The sequence below is a fragment of the Meleagris gallopavo genome, chromosome 1 (assembly GCF_905368555.1).
Source record: "Meleagris gallopavo chromosome 1, MGAL_WU_HG_1.1, whole genome shotgun sequence".
In the NCBI taxonomy this organism is placed as follows: Eukaryota; Metazoa; Chordata; class Aves; order Galliformes; family Phasianidae; genus Meleagris; species Meleagris gallopavo.
This window is the reverse complement of record NC_139404.1, coordinates 105,918,166-105,936,773: the sequence shown is the minus strand read 5'-3', so window position 1 is coordinate 105,936,773 and position 18,608 is coordinate 105,918,166. Positions and strand designations below refer to the sequence as shown.

General features: G+C 40.0%; 1 protein-coding gene across 4 annotated transcripts in view; it reads left to right on the top strand.

The window, feature by feature from the left end:
• Window positions 1-18,608, top strand: part of ERG (ETS transcription factor ERG) — a 142,829-nt gene that overhangs the window by 29,149 nt on the left and 95,072 nt on the right. For all 4 annotated transcript variants that reach the window (XM_085208466.1, XM_085208481.1, XM_085208456.1 and 1 more), the window contains exon 2: window positions 6,088-6,175. In XM_085208466.1, coding sequence (XP_085064592.1) covers window positions 6,137-6,175 — 39 coding nt within the window. In that variant the 5' untranslated portion in view covers window positions 6,088-6,136. The remainder of the gene's footprint in view (window positions 1-6,087; window positions 6,176-18,608) is intronic.

Below are 18,608 nucleotides of genomic sequence, written 5' to 3'. Positions count from 1 at the left end.
CTGTTTTCAAAAAGTCTGTGAGGTGTTGACAAAATTTGTTATGCCTTTTAAAAATACTATTGCTTACTCTTATTCAGTATATGCCATCAGTTTGTACCGGATACTTAACTGTGATTGAAAAAATTAATATATCATCTGAACTCTGTGTGATGCAAAACATACTGATTCTCACCTAGCACGTTCCATAGCCTTATTAGAAACAGACTTCTTGGGAACAAAAGCAAAACAGAGGTATCTCAGCAGCTAGAGGGCAGCTAGCACATCCAATCTAATCTTCTATGTATCGTCTGCCCTTCAGTTTCATTTAGCTACTTCTAACCTGCAAAATCTAGGTACAAGAACTGTGTGCTGAATCACAGACTCATGGAATCAAAGAACCACCAAAAGACCTCCAGCATCATCCACTCCAACCATCCACCCACCACCAATATTTTCCCACTTAAACCACGTCCCGTAATACAACATCTAAACGTTTCTTGAATGCCGGTATCCTCATTTCTTTTTCCCAAAGAAATATCCTTAAAGTGCAAGAGTCACTAGCAAAGGAAGGCTTGAAGGAGCTGATAATGTGCACTACAGGAGTTTGCTATGTAATTTGTTATTAGTGAGCTGGATCTCGTTTCACTTTCTAAAAACTACTCTCATTTGCTTTTATCTTTTCTCAAGAGATAGGTTAATTTTCCTTAGCTTGTGACTTCAGCCTCAAGATAGTTTCTCATTAATGCATTTGATAACAGGATGCATATCTTTCCACAGCTGTAATTTTAAGTGGAGGATGGGTTAAAATGTTTGAAAGATACTCATGTTCTAAGGGTGGAATGAATGTTTATTAGAAGTTGCTATTTGTCACTCAGTTTGTTGGAAAGTCATATTTCTGTAAGGTCCATAATAATAATCTGCAGACAGAAACTGTGTGATGGCTACTTTCTGGCCTCGTGTCTTGTTCTTGTGGAGCCAAATAGCGAACACCTTCAGCTAAGCATAGAGTTGTGTTGAGGTTGAATAGCCAAACACAGAAATCTGACAGGACAACTCCAGTGTGAGACAGAAAGGCAGTAAAGTGCATCAAGGAGGAATTTCATTTGATCTGGCAACTTTTCTGGTGAACTCTGCGGTTTTCCACTTGGAGAGCACAAAGTCTTGAATTCATTCGTTGCTCTCCCCTTGGTATCCTGTGCATGTGTATAAGTATCCTGTAACAGGATAAGCATCAGGGAGTAATCATTATCAAACACCCTTGCATGGTATTAAAAAAGACAGTCAAAACCTTGAGCTATGGAAAGTGGTTGATGTAGTTAAAATGTGTCAGACGTGACTCAAAAGTCTCCTTCCTTTCTGACGATATTACTTCATTCATGTTAACCACATTTGTAAGTGGCCTGGACTGAAGAGATAGTGTTTGGGGAATTCCAGACTCTTTTATACACAGTTGGGAGTTTCAGGAATAGCTACTCTGCATTCCACTTTGATATATAATCCTCATTATGGCTTTGAATAAGAACATGGTAATTTGCCAAAAAAATAAATAAAACAAGTTATTGGTCAAAGGCGTACTATATAGGGAGTACTAATAAAAACAAATATTTTTGGCTGTAGTCTAAAGTTTCTACTGTAAATGAGCTAATTTAGGGCTGTATCCTCTCCTGAGATCATGGGTTGGAACTTAAGATAAGCAGTAGCTGCACAGATAGATTTGGGTGGTAGGGTAGAAATGTGCCTTCTCCACAGGCTCCACATTCAGGGGGAAGGAGGGTAGACCATTTGCTGCCTTTTCCCCTTAGGTAGACTGACCTCTCCAAGAAGGGGAGCTCTGTTCATTCATTACGAGATATACTTAACTCCTTGTATGACCAAGTCACAGTTTAACTCCCTAGGAATGTGCTCTGTATCCCAGAAGAAAATCCACTTTCAGTTTTGATGAACTCCAAACATAGACATAGATGACAAAGACACATCTTCAGATGGATGGATTTGTTTGCACCCTTAGATCTTATAGTACTGCTATTAGTGCAGAGCTAACCGTAAACCCAGGCCATCTGGGCCCACCCAAACAGGTGGTGACACATGGCTCATTCTTCAGTTACTGGCTTGCTTATGGTAACAACATAGCTTGTGGTTTTATGGGCAGCTTAAACCACTCCAAGCCCATGAATGGCAGGCAAAGCCCTCAGCTCTCTGCCACTCGCAGCCCAGCATGTGCTCCACACTCCTCACATCACCCTAGGCCCCAGGTATCATGGTGTGCTGTAGCAGGGAGAGTTTGCTGCTGAATGGGGGCCCATCAGAGGGTGTTGTGCTCTTGGATACATCAGGACCCTGCTCTGACTAAGGGACATGGTGTTAATGCTGCACGAAGTTTTCAACCTCTCCTAGTACAGATCTATTAATCCTAATTTACTAAGATAACAATAAATGCCACTTAGAATCATTTCATCCTTTCAGCCAGGCACATCAGAGAGTGCAAAGCACATCCTTCGTAGGTGATCCTGCAAAGGCGAGATGGGTACAAAATGTTTCAGTTGAGTTTGGAAAGCTGTACAAATGTTGATGGACACATCTTTTCATGTTTTAGTTTTCTTGTCCTTTGCTGCTGTTTTTTTATTCATGGTATCCACTTGCAGTCATGAAGTTTTATCCTAACAGCAAATACACACTGACTGCAGATGAATTGCCTTTGACAGCAGTATTTCTTGAATGTAGAAGGATCTTTCTGCAGAGTTTTACTGTTGGTGTTGCTAGACTGCAGAGAGGTCACAACAAAAGAAGCAAGAAAACAACAACTGAAGTGGTTATACTCAGCCACAAGCTAAACATGAAAGTTTTAAGTCTATGTTACACAGCTCTGCTCTGTAATAGTGTATGGTCAATACTGGCCCTGAGTTGGAGGAGTTGTATTTCACAGTCTGTTCATCATAGCCCTGGTTTAAAAACTGAGGTATGAACATCCCATGTCCTCAGTTCTGGGCCTTTTCTTGGTAGGTATGGCTGGATTTTGCTCCTTCTGCCATTTCCCTTCCTGCATGCTGGCAACACCCTTCTGCTCCAGAGTTCTGCACATGCAAACAGAACTGGTGAGTGAACTTTTGGCTCGTCTCTGACAGTTGCAGAAGTCCAATTTATTTCAGTGGATGACAATTTCACCTCTTATCTTTGTAGTATTATTAAGGGACCTAATTTTGATAATGTAGTTATTTAATTACTTAATTTCAATAAGACTCATACAATATGAATAAAATAGCCGTAGCTCTAGGTAAATGATTGCATGCTTTTTCAGGTTTTCATCCCTGAAGCTTCTCCAATCTGTTTGATATATCTAAAGTTTAGCAAGCCTAAATTTGTCTTAAATTCACTATGCAAGAGCTCCCACTCTTAAAAGTCCACGTATGGCATTCATCTGCCTAGGAAGGGAAGCTCTGAGTTAAGGCAGTAGTAACTTGCATTGTTTCTAAACACCAGAAGGAGCAGATTTACATGCCTTTTGGAAATTACAGCCTTTCTCTCACTTAAACAGTCACCAGTGCTAGTAGGACCCAGATGTCCAGAGAAAGATTTCCCGAAAAAAAAAAAGCAACCCAGAAATGGACAGAGTCACACATTGCAAAAGTTATCCAACAGCTGAAAAACATCAGTTTTTACAAAGTATGTGACAAATACAGCTTGCATGACAGTGGGAGAGGGTCTGCAAGTCCTGCTGGCACTCGCTGGGGATAGTCTGCATAACTGCTGACGGATTCACCTCCTGTGAGTAATGGTAAACATCCCAAAGTCATGCCGGTAGAAATTCTCTGCAATGCCACTCGGCATTATTCATCACACCAGCACGTGGATGTGAGTGTGCAGCTTTCCAGTGCTGTGTGCTGTGCATAGCCTTTCATTGTCTCATATTCATGTAGTTGTAATGTGCAGATCCTTTGTCACCTTGGAAGCATGGGTACAGGCATCTTTTGGGACAGACACTGTTCTCCGAGCGGTGCTTTGGCTTTGCTCTCTCTTGTGCAGCTTGTTCTGGGGTAACCACTTAGTATCATCCTTGCTTTCACAGTGCCACCAATCTGGTCCAGCACTTCTGTGTGTGATATTGCCACTAATTTAGCAGTCCTTTTTTTGTGTATTTCCACTGTGTTTGGTACATACACTTATGAGTATATTTTGAATGCTATACCTTTTGCAGGTAAGCATTTTGAGACTTGTTCACCTAACCAGCTGTTGTTTTGGTGAACTTTGATTGGAAAAAGAACCTGTGTTCCATCTGCAAGCAGGAGAATGCATGGCAGGAGTGGATAGCATTGGTGTGGAAATCCAGAGGCGTATGCTGCTTGATAGAGAGAACATTCAATCTCTCAGTACTTTGGCAGTGTATGAATCTGTTAAAAAGTTAATCCTTTTGATACGACTGTAAAAAGGAAAAGCAGTCTAATCACATCTGGTGAACTGTAGAGCCATACATAATTCTGTGCCTTTTTGCATGGCAGAAAGTCAGGAGACCTTGGAGCCTCACTGTTCACTCCTGCGTGGAGTCCGGCAGTGGAAGTGGCACATACAGCTCTGGCTTATTTCCTGCCATAGCACAGCTGATGCAGGAGGACCTTCCTCTCTATAAGTCACAGGAGGTGCTCCTCCGAGCAGAGTTAATGACAGCAATCTGTGACTCCAGCAACTGCAAGGAAACCTGCTCCGTGGCTACGAATATCCTTGCAGAGTTAAGCTCTGGTGAAGAAAAGCACTCAAGTGAACACTTAGCTTTTGGTTTGTGTTAGAATTTCCATGTTTCAGTTCCCTGGAAAGAGATTTCTCCCTAACCCAGACTTCGGTGTCATTTTGGACTTTTGACTTAGAGCCATGCCAGCTAGGGGATACAGGGCAAAATCTGCTGCCACATGCCAGCCCTGTGACAGACTGTCAAATACAAACACCACCAGCGTGAAATTTGGGATGGGGGTAGCGGAGGTTCTGGCAATAAATACCATCTGGCTCAGAAAGTTAGTACCAGATGTCTGGAAGCGTCCAGCTCCAGCCAGTAAAGGTGGAGCTGAAGTAATTAAAATGATATTTCTGATTGGAAAAAGGAAGGAGTACTGTCACGGCTTTTAAACAATGATTTGCAAAAGCAGAAAGGCAAAAATCATGCCTTTTCCAAAATATCTTCTCCTGTAGAGGAGGCATGAATGAATATCCAGAAGAGAAACATGGCTGCCCAGAGTCACATCCAGCCTGGCCTTGAATGCCTCCATGGATGGCGCATCCACAGCCTCCTTGGGCAACCTGTTCCAGTGTGTCACCACCCTCCGTGTGAAAAACTTCCTCCTAACATCAAACCTAAACCTCCCCTGTTCCCCTGTCTCAGTTTAAAACCATTCCCCCTTGTCCTATCACTACCCACCCTCGTAAACTGTTTTCTAGTTTCCTGACTTATTGATCCCAACTTTTTCAGCCCTTAATTAATGTTCTACTTACTGAGCAGTACTTTGCTGTACAATGTATAATTATTCTAACTATATATTGTTGTTATTTAAAATTGTTTTTGTGATCCCTCACCACCTGCACATGCAGACAAACGTCTCCCACCTGCCCCAGCCCGTCTGTTTTATTTCCAGACATGGATAAGGAATCCCAGAAGATGCTCTGAGGTGCTGTTAATTGAGTGGCCGGACCATCTTTGCGGCATTTGTAAATGGACAAAACTTTAGTGAAATGATACATACTTCTGTTAGCACCAGATCTGTCCCAGTCCTGCTATATATGTTTTTACCTTGGGAAGATGAGATTCTGGAAATTCTTGGTATCTCTGATGGTTAATAGTGCTGTGCAGTCACTGCAGGACATACCCCAGAGCTCTTATTTTGGGAAAATCCTCCACTACGGATAAAGACTAATTTTCTGTGAGAATTTTCAGCTGTTTTCTCCTATCTGAAATTTATCCTTCCAGACTATCCGGAAACAGAAGTGTCTTAGGGCTTCAGCTGTGCTGGTTGTTGAGGTGGTCTGGGGAAGGAAAGGTGTTTATCTGCCTATAAAAAGATAAGAGATTTCTATTAAAAATAAATTCTTAAATATAATCATATGACTTTTGTTTCTTTGGTTATGCAGCTGCCTTGGGATCTGAGCTTCTGGTAAACACGTTGGCCTGTTAAAGGACATGATTCAGACTGTCCCAGATCCAGCAGCTCACATCAAGGTTAGTTTCCTGTTTACTGTGAGTCCTCGGATGTTTTGAGAGCGATAAAATTAAAGAATATGTATACATACTGCAAGTCTTCTTGTGTGTTTATAAATTGTACTACTGTGCAGCACCGGGTCTTTTATTCCTTGATATTTGTTATTGCATGAGTCAGTCACGCAGACTTTGTTGCTGACACCTGTTTTAATGTATTCTGAAGTGTGTGGATATTTTGAGGATAGTTTTTTCCAAGCTTAAAAACCCTTGATCATCCTACAATAGTTGATATGCGTAATAAAAAACACCTACTTGGAAAATTCTGAATTCATATTCCCCCTGTTTTGGTCCTTGAAAGCCAGGGGCAGAAGTTAATGGGGAAGGAAAATAAGCACAATGTGAAAAGCCAAAGACAAACAAACATGTCTTTGAAAAAAATCAGGGCCTAGTTCTGTGTAAATCAAAGGAGCACAGACATTGAACTTGTGCTATATAGGCTTACAACCGGATTGCTTTGCTACACTTCAGAAGGCTCTGCATTACTTTTCAGCTCCTTTGTTACTATTTTAACTCTTACTATTATTACTCAGTTCTTTTATCTTTTTTTTTTTTTTTTCTTTTTTTTTTTTTCCCAGAAAAATAGGAGCCTGCTACCTTTAGCAGACATAGCTGGTGATGTGCTGCTATGAATAAGACATCTTTGGATATTGCCTGTAAATAGCACCTGAACCTCACCAACTGGGGGTGGTGCTCTATTTTAGCCTTGCTGTTTTATCATCTAGAGGTTTGGTTTGGAAACTGGCTGCTTCTAGAGGGGAACAGCAATTCATTTCCAGAAGTAAAAAGGATACTCATATAGCAGTGTCTTAAGAAGCAGCCTACATTTATGTATAAAAAATATGATGAAACCGCACGTTTATCATTCATGTGGTCTCTGCCATGTGAGAGCACTGCTGGTAAATAAGATTGCTGTAATCAAAGGGAGAGATCAGCCATGCTAAGCAGGCTGTCAGTGAATAACTTTCTTTTATTTTTTCTTTCTGTCCACCTTTCTGTTTGTCTGTCCTTCCTTGAAGTTACTTTTTCTGCAACAACTTCTTTCATGGAGTTTCTACTCAGCCAGCTGCTATCTACCAGTCAGCATCTCCCTGTAGAAAAGCTTCATTTTTCAACTCATTTTTAACTGAATAAAAATGAAATGTTATTTTAAATAGCTCACTTTCCCGTAGAAAGATAGGGAATAAGAAAAGCCTCTCTGTGTAACTCCCTACGGCATTTTTGGATTGTGTTTAGATACTGGAATGGAGGGCAGCAGTATGAGAGCTCATCCCTTCAGTCTATACAAGTTTTCCAAAACCCAACACCCTCACAGTCTTCTGGCACTTCGTTGTTTTTATATAAACAATCTCTCCACTTCATGTCTCATCACCTGCTTCTCAACCACTAAGAATTCAAACATTTTATGGGGATATAGAACCTCTTCATGCTTTCTAAGTGTCCACACTAATAGTAAGAAAAACACCAGAACGTTAAGAACTCAGTTTCTTGCTTTCTGCCAAAAGTAGGCTTTTGTACTGTTTTGTTTTACAACAGAAGTTAGAGTTTGAGAGAACAAGGTTGAGTATTTGTGCATCTTTCTACAGTGAGTACAGAGAGCTGCACAGAAATCTCTGCAACACTGCTGTGTTCAAGGGAACCTTTAGGAGTCTATTTTCAGTAGGACAGCACACACAAGTTGTTGCCACATTGAGATGGGGTGTGAAGATTCAAGTTACTCAAATGTTCTGCTTGGGATAGGACAACTAGCCAAATAAACCTAAAATCCTTCACATTTCTGTTTATGTAATTACGGTCTGCTTTGATCTAAGCACATTCTAATGTGCCATTCTAATGGCCATTAATGCCATTCGTTTAGACTTTAAAATCAGATGTAAAAACATTCTTAAAAGTAAGCTATGAGAAAGTAGTGTGCAGTGGACAGAGGGAAGACTATTTGGTGTGATGATCTTTTCTGCCTCTAATTGCCATAGTAAGGTTGAACATATGGGGTTCATTGCAGTCTTCCTTGATATAGTTTTGTTTAACTGTACTCCATCACATAAGTTAAATGCTACTCTTTGCTGGTATTTTGTTCCTTGGATAAGCAGACATAACCTCGTTCATGCACATTTAGAGTTGTTACTTTGAAAATTGCTTTCTAGGAGGTGTCTGAATTATTAAGATTTGACAGATTTTTGTTTTTCATTTTTCTTCCTGAACATGTGCAGGAAATGAGTGTGAAAGATGAATGAATATGGTGATATGAATATTCAGAGACATCTTTTTGCAGCAAGAATGATTTAATTTGTATTATGTGAGTTCTCATGTATTCTATTTTGAAAACAGCCTGTTGCACTACCAGAAGGAAATATAATCCAATCTAACAGTTCTTGTGACACATTTCAGAATGGAAAGTTGTATGAGCATGACTTCCCCACCCAGGCAGATCTTGTTCAGTTAGGGGAATATTTGTCCTCATTTTGTTTGGGAGCTTCATTCAGTTTAAACAAATTATTCATAATTGATCTGGTGAACTTGTGTTCCTGTTGCTCCCTAATGCATAGTTATACTAGGGCCATGGTCTTGTTTTATGCCCAGACATAAAGGACAGAAACATTTCATGTGGATAAAAAAAAAAAGGAGGTATATGTTCTGACCCTTAGTCCCAATTTTCAAAATATGGGGAATTTTGACCCTGATCTTCAAGCAGTTCCACACATCTGGTACTTTTGAATGGGATGAAATAATTAAAACTGTTCACATTAATAAAACTGACTATGTGCCCAGCCGTTTGTGGGTTCAAATTCAGCACCTTAATTTAATAAATTTTGACATTGTTAAAGTGTTAAAATAGTACCATTAGTTTGGCTTAATGACAAACTGTTAAAAAAATAGGTTTGTGTTTGATTTAAGGGTAGACAAATAAATTTTTGCTTTCTGGTATCTGCAATTGTAATGAACAAATTATTTTTGGAAAGTCATGTGCATAGTTTATTAGTATAAAGGGATTGGCTGCAGTGCATTCGAGTTAATACCTAAATTTGTGTATCCTCTCACTCTTCTGGAATATGTTTTCTCTCATCAGTCTGAAAGTTGCAGAGGAGTCAGTAGAGAGGACATTTGCAGCCTGCTCTGTCCTCATATCTCACCCTCCCCATGCCATCAAAAGGGGCTGTCATTTTAATTGGGAGCTATAAAATGTTTAAAATTAAGCATTATATTAAGGAATATTTTTGTCTATGCTGTCAGGGAGTCAAGATCCTTCTGTCACCAACAGAAAATTTCAAGCATGATGAAAATAGATCTCCTATATATACTAAGCGTTACTTTAAGAACATTGTTTTTCCTATTATTTGAAATGAGGTACTGCATGGAAATTCTGGATACCACTTTCACCAGGAAAGTGAGTCTTTGTTTATCAGTCTGAACTGTGTCGCTTCTAATAGCCCAGTTTTAGTCACTGAAGCTACATAAGGATCTAGCTGCTTACACTAGCATTAATTAAAACATCTTTGCAAGAGTTACAGCTCATCAAAAGAAAAGTTTTGAAGAAGTCAGTGGCTGGATTGCCTCTTTGAATGGGCAAGACTAATTGTTTTGTATATACATTTTTAAACATTTGTTTTTTTTTTTCTTCTATTGATTCAATTATAGTTTTAGTAACCATAGAAACACTGTGCCAGTCCTATCTCAGATCTGCATTTTGTGTGCAATCATAATCATAGAATCACAGAATGGCCTGGGTTGAAAAGGACCACAATGATCATCCAGTTTCAACCCCCCTGCTATGTGCAGGGTCACCAACCAGCAGACCAGGCTGCCCAGAGCCACATCCAGCCTGGCCTTGAATGCCTGCAAGGATGGGGCATCCACAGCCTCCTTGGGCAACCTGTTCCAGTGTGTCACCACCCTCTGAGTGAAAAACTTCCTCCTAATATCTAACCTAAACCTCCCCTGTCTCAGTTTAAAACCATTCCCCTTTGTCCTATTGCTATCCACCCTCATAAACAGCTGTTCCCCGTCCTGTTTATACGCTCCCTTCAGATACTGGAAGGCCACAATGAGGTCTCCCTGGAGCCTTCTCTTCTCCAAGCTAAAGAAATGATATATGCTTTGTGAATGTTGACTCTTTAATAAAACTTCTGAGTTTTCTTAAGGGTTCTGAGTCTTAACAAGACTTTTCCAGAAGTCTTGTTTGCAAAGACCAAATGCTTACTTGGCTTTAGTTAGCTTGTGCCATGACTGGTAAGGATTTCATTAAACTGTTTCTCAGGAAAAAAAGTTTGTGGTGTTCATTTACTTCTTGTTGGAAGCAGAAGAGTCCAAGTTACAGCAGTATAGGCAAGCAAATTACTACATTTGTTGGGAATTAACTCAGTGCTGGGGTAAATGGGTGTAATTCATTGAAGCAATGTTGATCTAGTGAAAGATTTGGCCTGCCTATACCCAGGTTTTTATGCTCCTTGGTGAACTAAGATTCTGAGATTTAGGATAAAGGAAATGACAATTGAATGGCAACAGCTGAAGAGAGGTGCTTGTGGACTGTATAGCCTTCATCTGCCTGGTAGAACTTGAGAAGAGAATTCTTTATGTGCCAGATAGTTTAATCAAAGAGGACATCCAGCACTTTTAACCAAATTCAGCTGATCTGTATGAGCATCTTTTTTTTTTTTTTTTTTTTTTTTTTTTTGTGTGTTGTGGATGTAACTAGAGATTGTTGCTGCTAGGTTTCAAATTGAGGCCACCAAATCTGAAAGGTGTACGTGATATTACAATGAAATAAAAATCTGGTTTCTCAGAACAAATAAAACAATTACCTCAGAGCTGTTTCTGAAATCTACTCCTGAGTTTATCACTTAGGCGCCTGGGCTACAAATTAGATGTCACATGCATATTTTCAAGCACAGCATCCCATTGGAAGCATTATAAAGTCTGATCTCAGAGCTTCTTTGTTGGCCAAAATGTACGCTGGAATTCAAGTTGTGGCAGGGTAGAGATGCTGCTGGATTAGCTTGGTATGTTGTGTTAGGTTAAATCTGGCTTGTTTCGCTAGTATTATTAATTAAAGAGCATATTCTGGGTCTGATATAATCTGTTATTTTTCCTGGAATTGTAGAATCTCTAAATAGGCTCTAAAATACTGTTATGCTGTGAGTTTTATATGCAAAATACAGTCTTTGCCTGAGTAGGCACAGGGGACAAGAAAGGAAGAAGGATAGTGTTACTATTATTCTCATTTTATTGATTCATAAAGGCCAGGGTTTTCCTCCCATCTCTCTTTGACTAAGCATGAGCCTTGTCTTTGTAGATTCCTTGCACTCCTCAAGCACTGCTTTCATTGCTTATAAAATGATATTTGGGCAAATCAGTTAGGAATGAGAGCATGGAAATCTGAGCAAATAACAAGGAGAAATTTGCCCAAATCACACGTGAAATAAGCTAGTGGCAGCATAGTTGAATAGGCAATCCAAATGGAGTGTATAATCCTACCGTATTATGATATGTCGCCATTGAAGTCAGTTAGATAACATACTCCCACTCTTTTAAAAAATATGGGCTGATATCTGTTGGAAAATAAGCCAGACCTTCTACTGGTATGAATTAGTGATGATCCCATGGATGAAATGCCTGCCATAACCTCTAGCTGAGAGAAGGTGTGCTTAGGCCTACTGTGTCAAGGTGAACAGGCTACTGTGGCTCATCTGGGTTGCAAACTTGCTGCCTGACGTCTGCTTAAGGATGACTGCTGCATGCATGCTCTCCTCTCATGGGTTACAAATGTCTCTCAGTGACAGATATGAAAAGGCATCCCTATCAGCAGTCCATGAAGCTGCTGCTGCTGAGTAGCTGTAAATCCATCCCCTTTGCTTACCCCTCACCGTGTACTTCATTCATTATTCTGGCAAAACTTTAAAAGCTCTTCCCATGCTTTTTTACTGACAGGATAACAACACTGTTCCCATTTCACAGTGCTTCTTTCTAATTATTCTAGCTGGATCACAGTTGTTAAATCTTGTTTGAATGACAGGCATGGTTTAATCTGGATTCTCGTAAAGTAAAGCAAACGAGTTTCTTATGAATGTGGATAACATTCCTCTGCACCAGCACTTATTCACTGAGCCCTCAAACTGCCAGGCTTAAAATCTTGTGTGTTACTTCCACCCTATGTCAGCACACATCATTTACATGTAATAATGCCAGACTCATTGCTGTATTTGAACACTAGAATCTCCTTATATGCAGAAATCATTATTTATTTCTCAGAAGTTTTGAATTCTGTACTGTAGCAGAACGATTGCCATAGAGCTTGCATCAGTATTTTTTTCCCTGAACTCTACCTCCTTCTCTCTGCCTGAGCAAATACCTCCTTGCAAAAGGAAAAGAGATAATGGCTTCTGTGTACTATAATTGATGAACTTTCAGCAATTCGGAGCAAATCCAAGATTGCTGCCAAAAGCCAGATGGAAGGCAGTGTTAATGACATGTTCAAAGAAATGTATATTTTTTGATAGGAGATGGTCTAACGACTTTAATCTCGATTGTTCTGGGGACTAATGGCATGGATAATTCCTTAAGTGAGGCCATTTTTAAACAAAATTTATCTTTTTCATAAGCGGGAAAGAGCAAATTAAAGAGTACCAAATGCATTTTCAATCTGATGTTTTACACTAACCCGTTGGTATGTGGAATTAGATGTATTCAAATCTCACTTCTACAATCAGCTTGCTCAATAAAAGTTTGCACATTTCTACTGCTGATGGATAGAAATATAGAAATCATAAAATGGACAGTCATGGAAACTAGGCCTGGGATAGTAAGCTGAGGGTGGGGAGAAGGCACAAGGAAAAGCTGGGAAGAACAGACCAGATAGTTTGGGACAAGGACAAGGAGGAAACAGAAAGGTAGAGGCCCTCTCTCTTTTCTTCACTCTAAAGCCTGGAGTGAGACTGAGGGCTTGTTTTCTTGCTTGTAAATCTCTCTCAAGCCCACTGACAAAGGAGATACCTCGTTATGCCAGAGTCATCCTGACAGATGGGACCACTCAACTCTATTAGCTCAAGCAATTGTGCTGTGTTTCGTAATTCTGCAGCTAAGAACTGAAGGGAAGGAATGTGAGATGGCCAACTTCAGGGAGCTCCAACAGAATGGTACTTGGGCAGCCTGGGACACCAAAAGGTTGCAGTGACAATCTTCTCCTTCCTTGGCAAGTGGTTACAAGAACCGTCTCACCTGCCCAGCGCTATCACAGATGTTTAGAGATGATCTCCTATTTAGTAAGAAATTACAAATAAATGTTCATTGAATTTGTGTTTTGCCTTGACCTGGACATAAACATTCCAATCAATAGATCATCTTTATTCTTCCTTGAGAGATTGTTCTACAAGGCTCATTATCATTAAATGTTTCTTTGTGTTCATCCGCTCTTCTCTCTTCTTCAACTATTCTTTGTGTATCAGCTCTGTTCAGATTCCAGCTCCCTTAATTTCATAACCCTTTTGCTCCTCACCTTTTTAAAGACGGATATATACAAGGGGAGCTCAAGGGAGGTTGCCAAGCATCCCACAGTCTATCCACATTAGTTCTGGTTACAGTTTCTTTCAGGTGAGGTAAGCCAGGCACCTTTTCCCCCATCAACACTGCAGCTGTGTCTTGCTCTTCTTTCAGCTGTACTTATTGCTTGATCACAAATCATCATGTTGTTATCCTTCCAGTAATGCTTCCTAGAGTTGATAGGCTTATCCCAAAGGCTGGTTGGTTCTCCAGCAGCCCATGGGAAGGGAGATCTACTTCAAACTTGAACATGTCTTTCTCCTGCATACACTATTCAAAAACAAACCTCTCTTCCTCTTTCCTCCCTCTCTCCTTTTCTCTCTCTCTCTCTCTCTCCCCCCCCTTTTTTTTTTCTTTGGAGGTGGAGGAGAGAGTTGTAGTGATTGTTTTTTTTCTGTCTCATATTGCAGGCTTATACCATTCGTATTATATCTGAAATCTCATTTTTTTATTAGCCTCTTTTAATCTCAGGACCCTTTTCAATTATTTCACTAGTCTCAGTGTTGTTCCAGAGTTGACTTTGGAGTGTAATATCTTTCACTGATGTGCTGCTTAATCCACTTCTTTAGATTATTAATACAGACATTACCTCATAAATAGTTATGGGTATTTGATTAGATTCCACCAACTTGCTATTTTATCATTTGCCATAAGTCTTTGCCTGTATTCTGTGTGACATTTTCAGACTCAGTGTACTTTCAAAAGCTTGTTCAAACTCTCTGTGAAAAAATATTTCTTCTGTAGCTCAAATCAGTAGCCAGCATCTCAGTACTTCGAGGGTGTTTCCTTAGGATAAACTTGTTCTGTAACTTAAGCGTATTCTTGGGGCAATTATGTTTATTTATCAGAAATGTGCATCCTTTCTTTTTTGCCCTAGAGAAACAGAAATGGTGAAAGGCAGTGTTGTTCCTGTAAATTGCCAAATAGCCTGCAAAACCCAAATGTTGTCCTGCATAAGAACATAGGATGCTCTGAAAGTAATGCCTCTCATTTATTTCCATGGAAACTACATCAGATACATAGAGCACTGGAATACTGATAGAGCAGAATCTCAGACACAAAACACTGTTTGTCAAAACACAACTATTAGCTCTGCGTTTTCAGCTGTGATGAACAAGAGCCAGCATGGCGCGCTTGTAAAAATCTCTCCAGTGGAGGAGAACCACTATTGCTGTCACCACTGCTGAAACACATCACCCACCGCCTTCAACATTCAGCAAGCATTGATGAATGTCAATGAATGCCATTTTTTCCACATGGAGAAATTCACTTCATACACACTTCCATGTCAGACACCGTTGTGTCAGACTGCCCCTCTGCTGCCATGTGTCACACAACAACATCATGTAATGGGATATTTGTGGGAAGGTTCAACTTCTATTGCCATCCCACCAATATCCGCCTCTGATGTCGTGGGCCAACATAAAATAGGAGCTGTATTTTGTTTTCAGAGCAGCCCTCATATTTCCTACTGCCAGTGATTACCTTGTATCAAAGATAAACTTGCTGTTGGTCATCCTCACCTCCTTGCATAGCAGTAGTGCTCAAAAGGAGGCCGATAAATCTGTGGTGTGCTGAGAGCTTTCTCAGATGAGCATACATAATTGTTTGTCCATACTCTTTTGGTCACATATCAAGATTTTCCAGGAACACAGAAACCTGGCAGATGTCATTGCTGTGAATAACATGTGAGGAATTCTGCAAATGTGAGAATATCATGTCCAGTGCAGATAGCTCTTGGGGTGAGCACTGCATACACTTCTCTGATAGGAGTCATAAAGAGCTAACTGGAGTGTGTAGGCTTAAATCAATGGTAAACTGATGGCAGTAGAGATCTGAATGCACACATGGGCCATAGAGCAAGGATGTTCAACTGGCAGCCCATGGGCTGCATGTGGCCTGCCCCAGCCTGTAATGCAGCCTGTCCCCTGCCCTGTTCCATCATGGCAGCAGCCAGCATGCACCCATCACTCAGCAGTGACCAAACATCAGTGTGCTATTAACTCCATCTGGGCTGAAACCAAGACAAGGAGAGGGAACAGTGCAGTGTTAACTCGAGTTAAGGCAAATAATTGTATGCATTTTGATACATTGGCTAAACACAGTCCTATGAACAGCAAAAAATACATAGCCATACTTTCCATTGTGATTAAAGAATTTGGGAACAAGTTTCAAGATTGCAAAAAATTATCTTTTTTAGTATATTTACTACTCCATTTTCAGTCAGCATAAATACACAACCTGAAAATTTTCAACTGGAATATGTAGAGTTGCAATCAGACATTCAACTCAAAAATCTTACAATTAGTAGACTTTCATAAGCCCTATTTTCAGGGAAAGAAATATCCCTCACTTCACAGTCACATTTTATTCACATTTTTGCTTTTGGGCAGTAAGTATATTTATGAAAAAGTGTTTTCAAGGACAAAGTACAGGAAAACTGAAATTTCATCAGAGATCTTGATGAACATCTGTAGAACTCACTGAGAATTGCAGCCACTGTCACCAAAGACTGATGCATTAGTTTCACAAACACAAAGTCACATATCTCACTAGTTTTATGGTTTTGTTGCTCTCTTTTTTTTTTTTATGTTTTAATAAGAGAACACTAAAAATGAAAATGATTTGTTACTTATATATATTAATTATATTATATATTTTATGAGAACAGCCCCGAAAGTAATACCTCCTATTTTATTTTGTTGGCCCACAATGTCAGATGAAAATGTTGGTGGTATGGCAGTAGAAGTTGAACCTTCCAGCAATAATCCGTTCCATTTTTTTGTCATGTGACAGTTGGCAGTAGAGCGGCAGTCTGGCACAGTAGTATCAGACATAGAAGTGCAAAGATGCAACATTGAATTTCTCCATGTGGAAAAAATGGCATCCATTGACATTCATTAATGCTTGCCAAATGTCGATGGAGACCAAACAGTGGATGTGAACACAGTGAGGTGGTGGATGATGTGTTTCTGGCATGCAGGCTCTTGTTCATTGCTGGCAAAAATGGTGGTGTCTGCATTAGTGCACTGGAAAACAGTTTTTTGAGCTGCATTGGTGCACTGGAATTTTTTTATTTTTTTTTATTTTTTATTTATTTTTTTGTAGCTGAGAGTTTGTTCTATCAAACAGTTTTACTGTGCTCTTCATATTTGATGTAGTTTCCATGGAAATAAATGAGAGGCATTACTTTTGGAGTGACATATGTATATGTGGCCCTAGACAATTCCTCTTCACTCACTACAGCCCAGGGAAGCCAAAAGGTTGGACATCCATGCCGCAGGGAAAGAACTGGAAATGGGAGAGGGCACTTCTCAGACATGTAACTCCTTTTGCCTCTTCATGCTTACTTCTTGGTCACAGGAGGTGAGGTTGCAAACAGTTAACACTTCATACCTGCTGGTGGGGGTGAAATAGAATAAGATGGGAGTACTTTGAAAGGCCAAATGATCGAGACTCTGAAGCTGTGTTAAAACAGGATGCTCACCTAATTGTAGCTGTTTTTGGTTGGTATTTAGTTTAACAGGTCCTGGGTTGTCTTTGTAGAGAATGGGGAAATACCCCTTTAGGAAGAGATGAATTGTCCTTGGTTGGTGCCTCTGTCTTTCTACTCTCCACACAGGGAATCTACAGTGGTTATGTTAAGCACAGGAGGTCTTCTAGAAGCTCATCATTAGATGAACTTAATCCCACCTTATAAAGAGTATCCTTAATGTTTAACACCAGAACTAGGGACATATCCAAGCCTTTCTTAAATGAGCTAGCTCTAAATCTCAATTGGATATAATTACATCCAGATAACATTTTACATAAATGTAGCAATCCTTTGGAAAGTGAGGGGTAGATGACCTGCCACGCAGGAGCAGCCATGTCCCGAACATTAGTATACCTCCCAGTCTCCAAGCTTCCTCTAAAAGGAGCCTGTTCACCTGAGCACTCACAGGGCCCTCCATGGAGAAAATCTGGGACAAGGGCTGCAGAGCACAGTATGAAGCATGGCTGGCACTTACTAGGCATACGGGCCCTAGTCTGGGTCAGTAGAACTTTTCTGCCAACATTTAGATTTAGAGGCCTTCAAAATGACCTCAGAGTGAACAAAAAATTGTTTTAAACTTGAAGTGGAGGCCAACTGAGAGTTCAGATTCATTCAATTACAGAAACTAAGGGAAGCCGCCTACTCCTTAGTTACAGTTTCAGAAAATCTTTCCAATTTCTTCAGAATCGTCCCAGAACTGCAGCCAGTCAGCTAGCAGTGTGAGCCACTGCAGCAGACATCATTAACTCAGACAGAGGAAAATATACTTTCAGATATTACATGCTAATAAAGCTCAAACTAAACAAATTTAGGTAACAGAAGCAATTATATCATTAAACGTTTAACTCCGAGATTGATTTTTAAATTGCTAATAATTCAAACCAAAGCATACACACAGAAAGGAAGGGGGAGGAAGGTAATTTTAACAATTGCATCTAATCAGTGCCTCAGTCTAAAATGCACAGCTATAAATGTCAAGATGCATAAGACCTGATGTAAGAACAGAAGTGGAACCAGAATGAATATGCATTCCTCACTTGACCAGATTCCCCTAATTGGGAGGAAGTCAAACACATGGAGTGGGAGAACTCTATGAGCTGGGCTATCTCCAGAACTCTCTTTAGATACCAGGCTGTGTTTCTGAGAATCCTTTTAAAATCGTCAGGAAGCAGTAGTTTGAGATGCTAATGTTAGGACTGACCTCCTGCTTGCATGAGCCCTAATACATTCTGCTGCCATCACCTCCAAAGGAGTTTAAACTGGATCTTTACTGATCTTTACTTACTCTTTTAGTAAGGGATGGCTATCCACGAAAGCAATAGAGATATT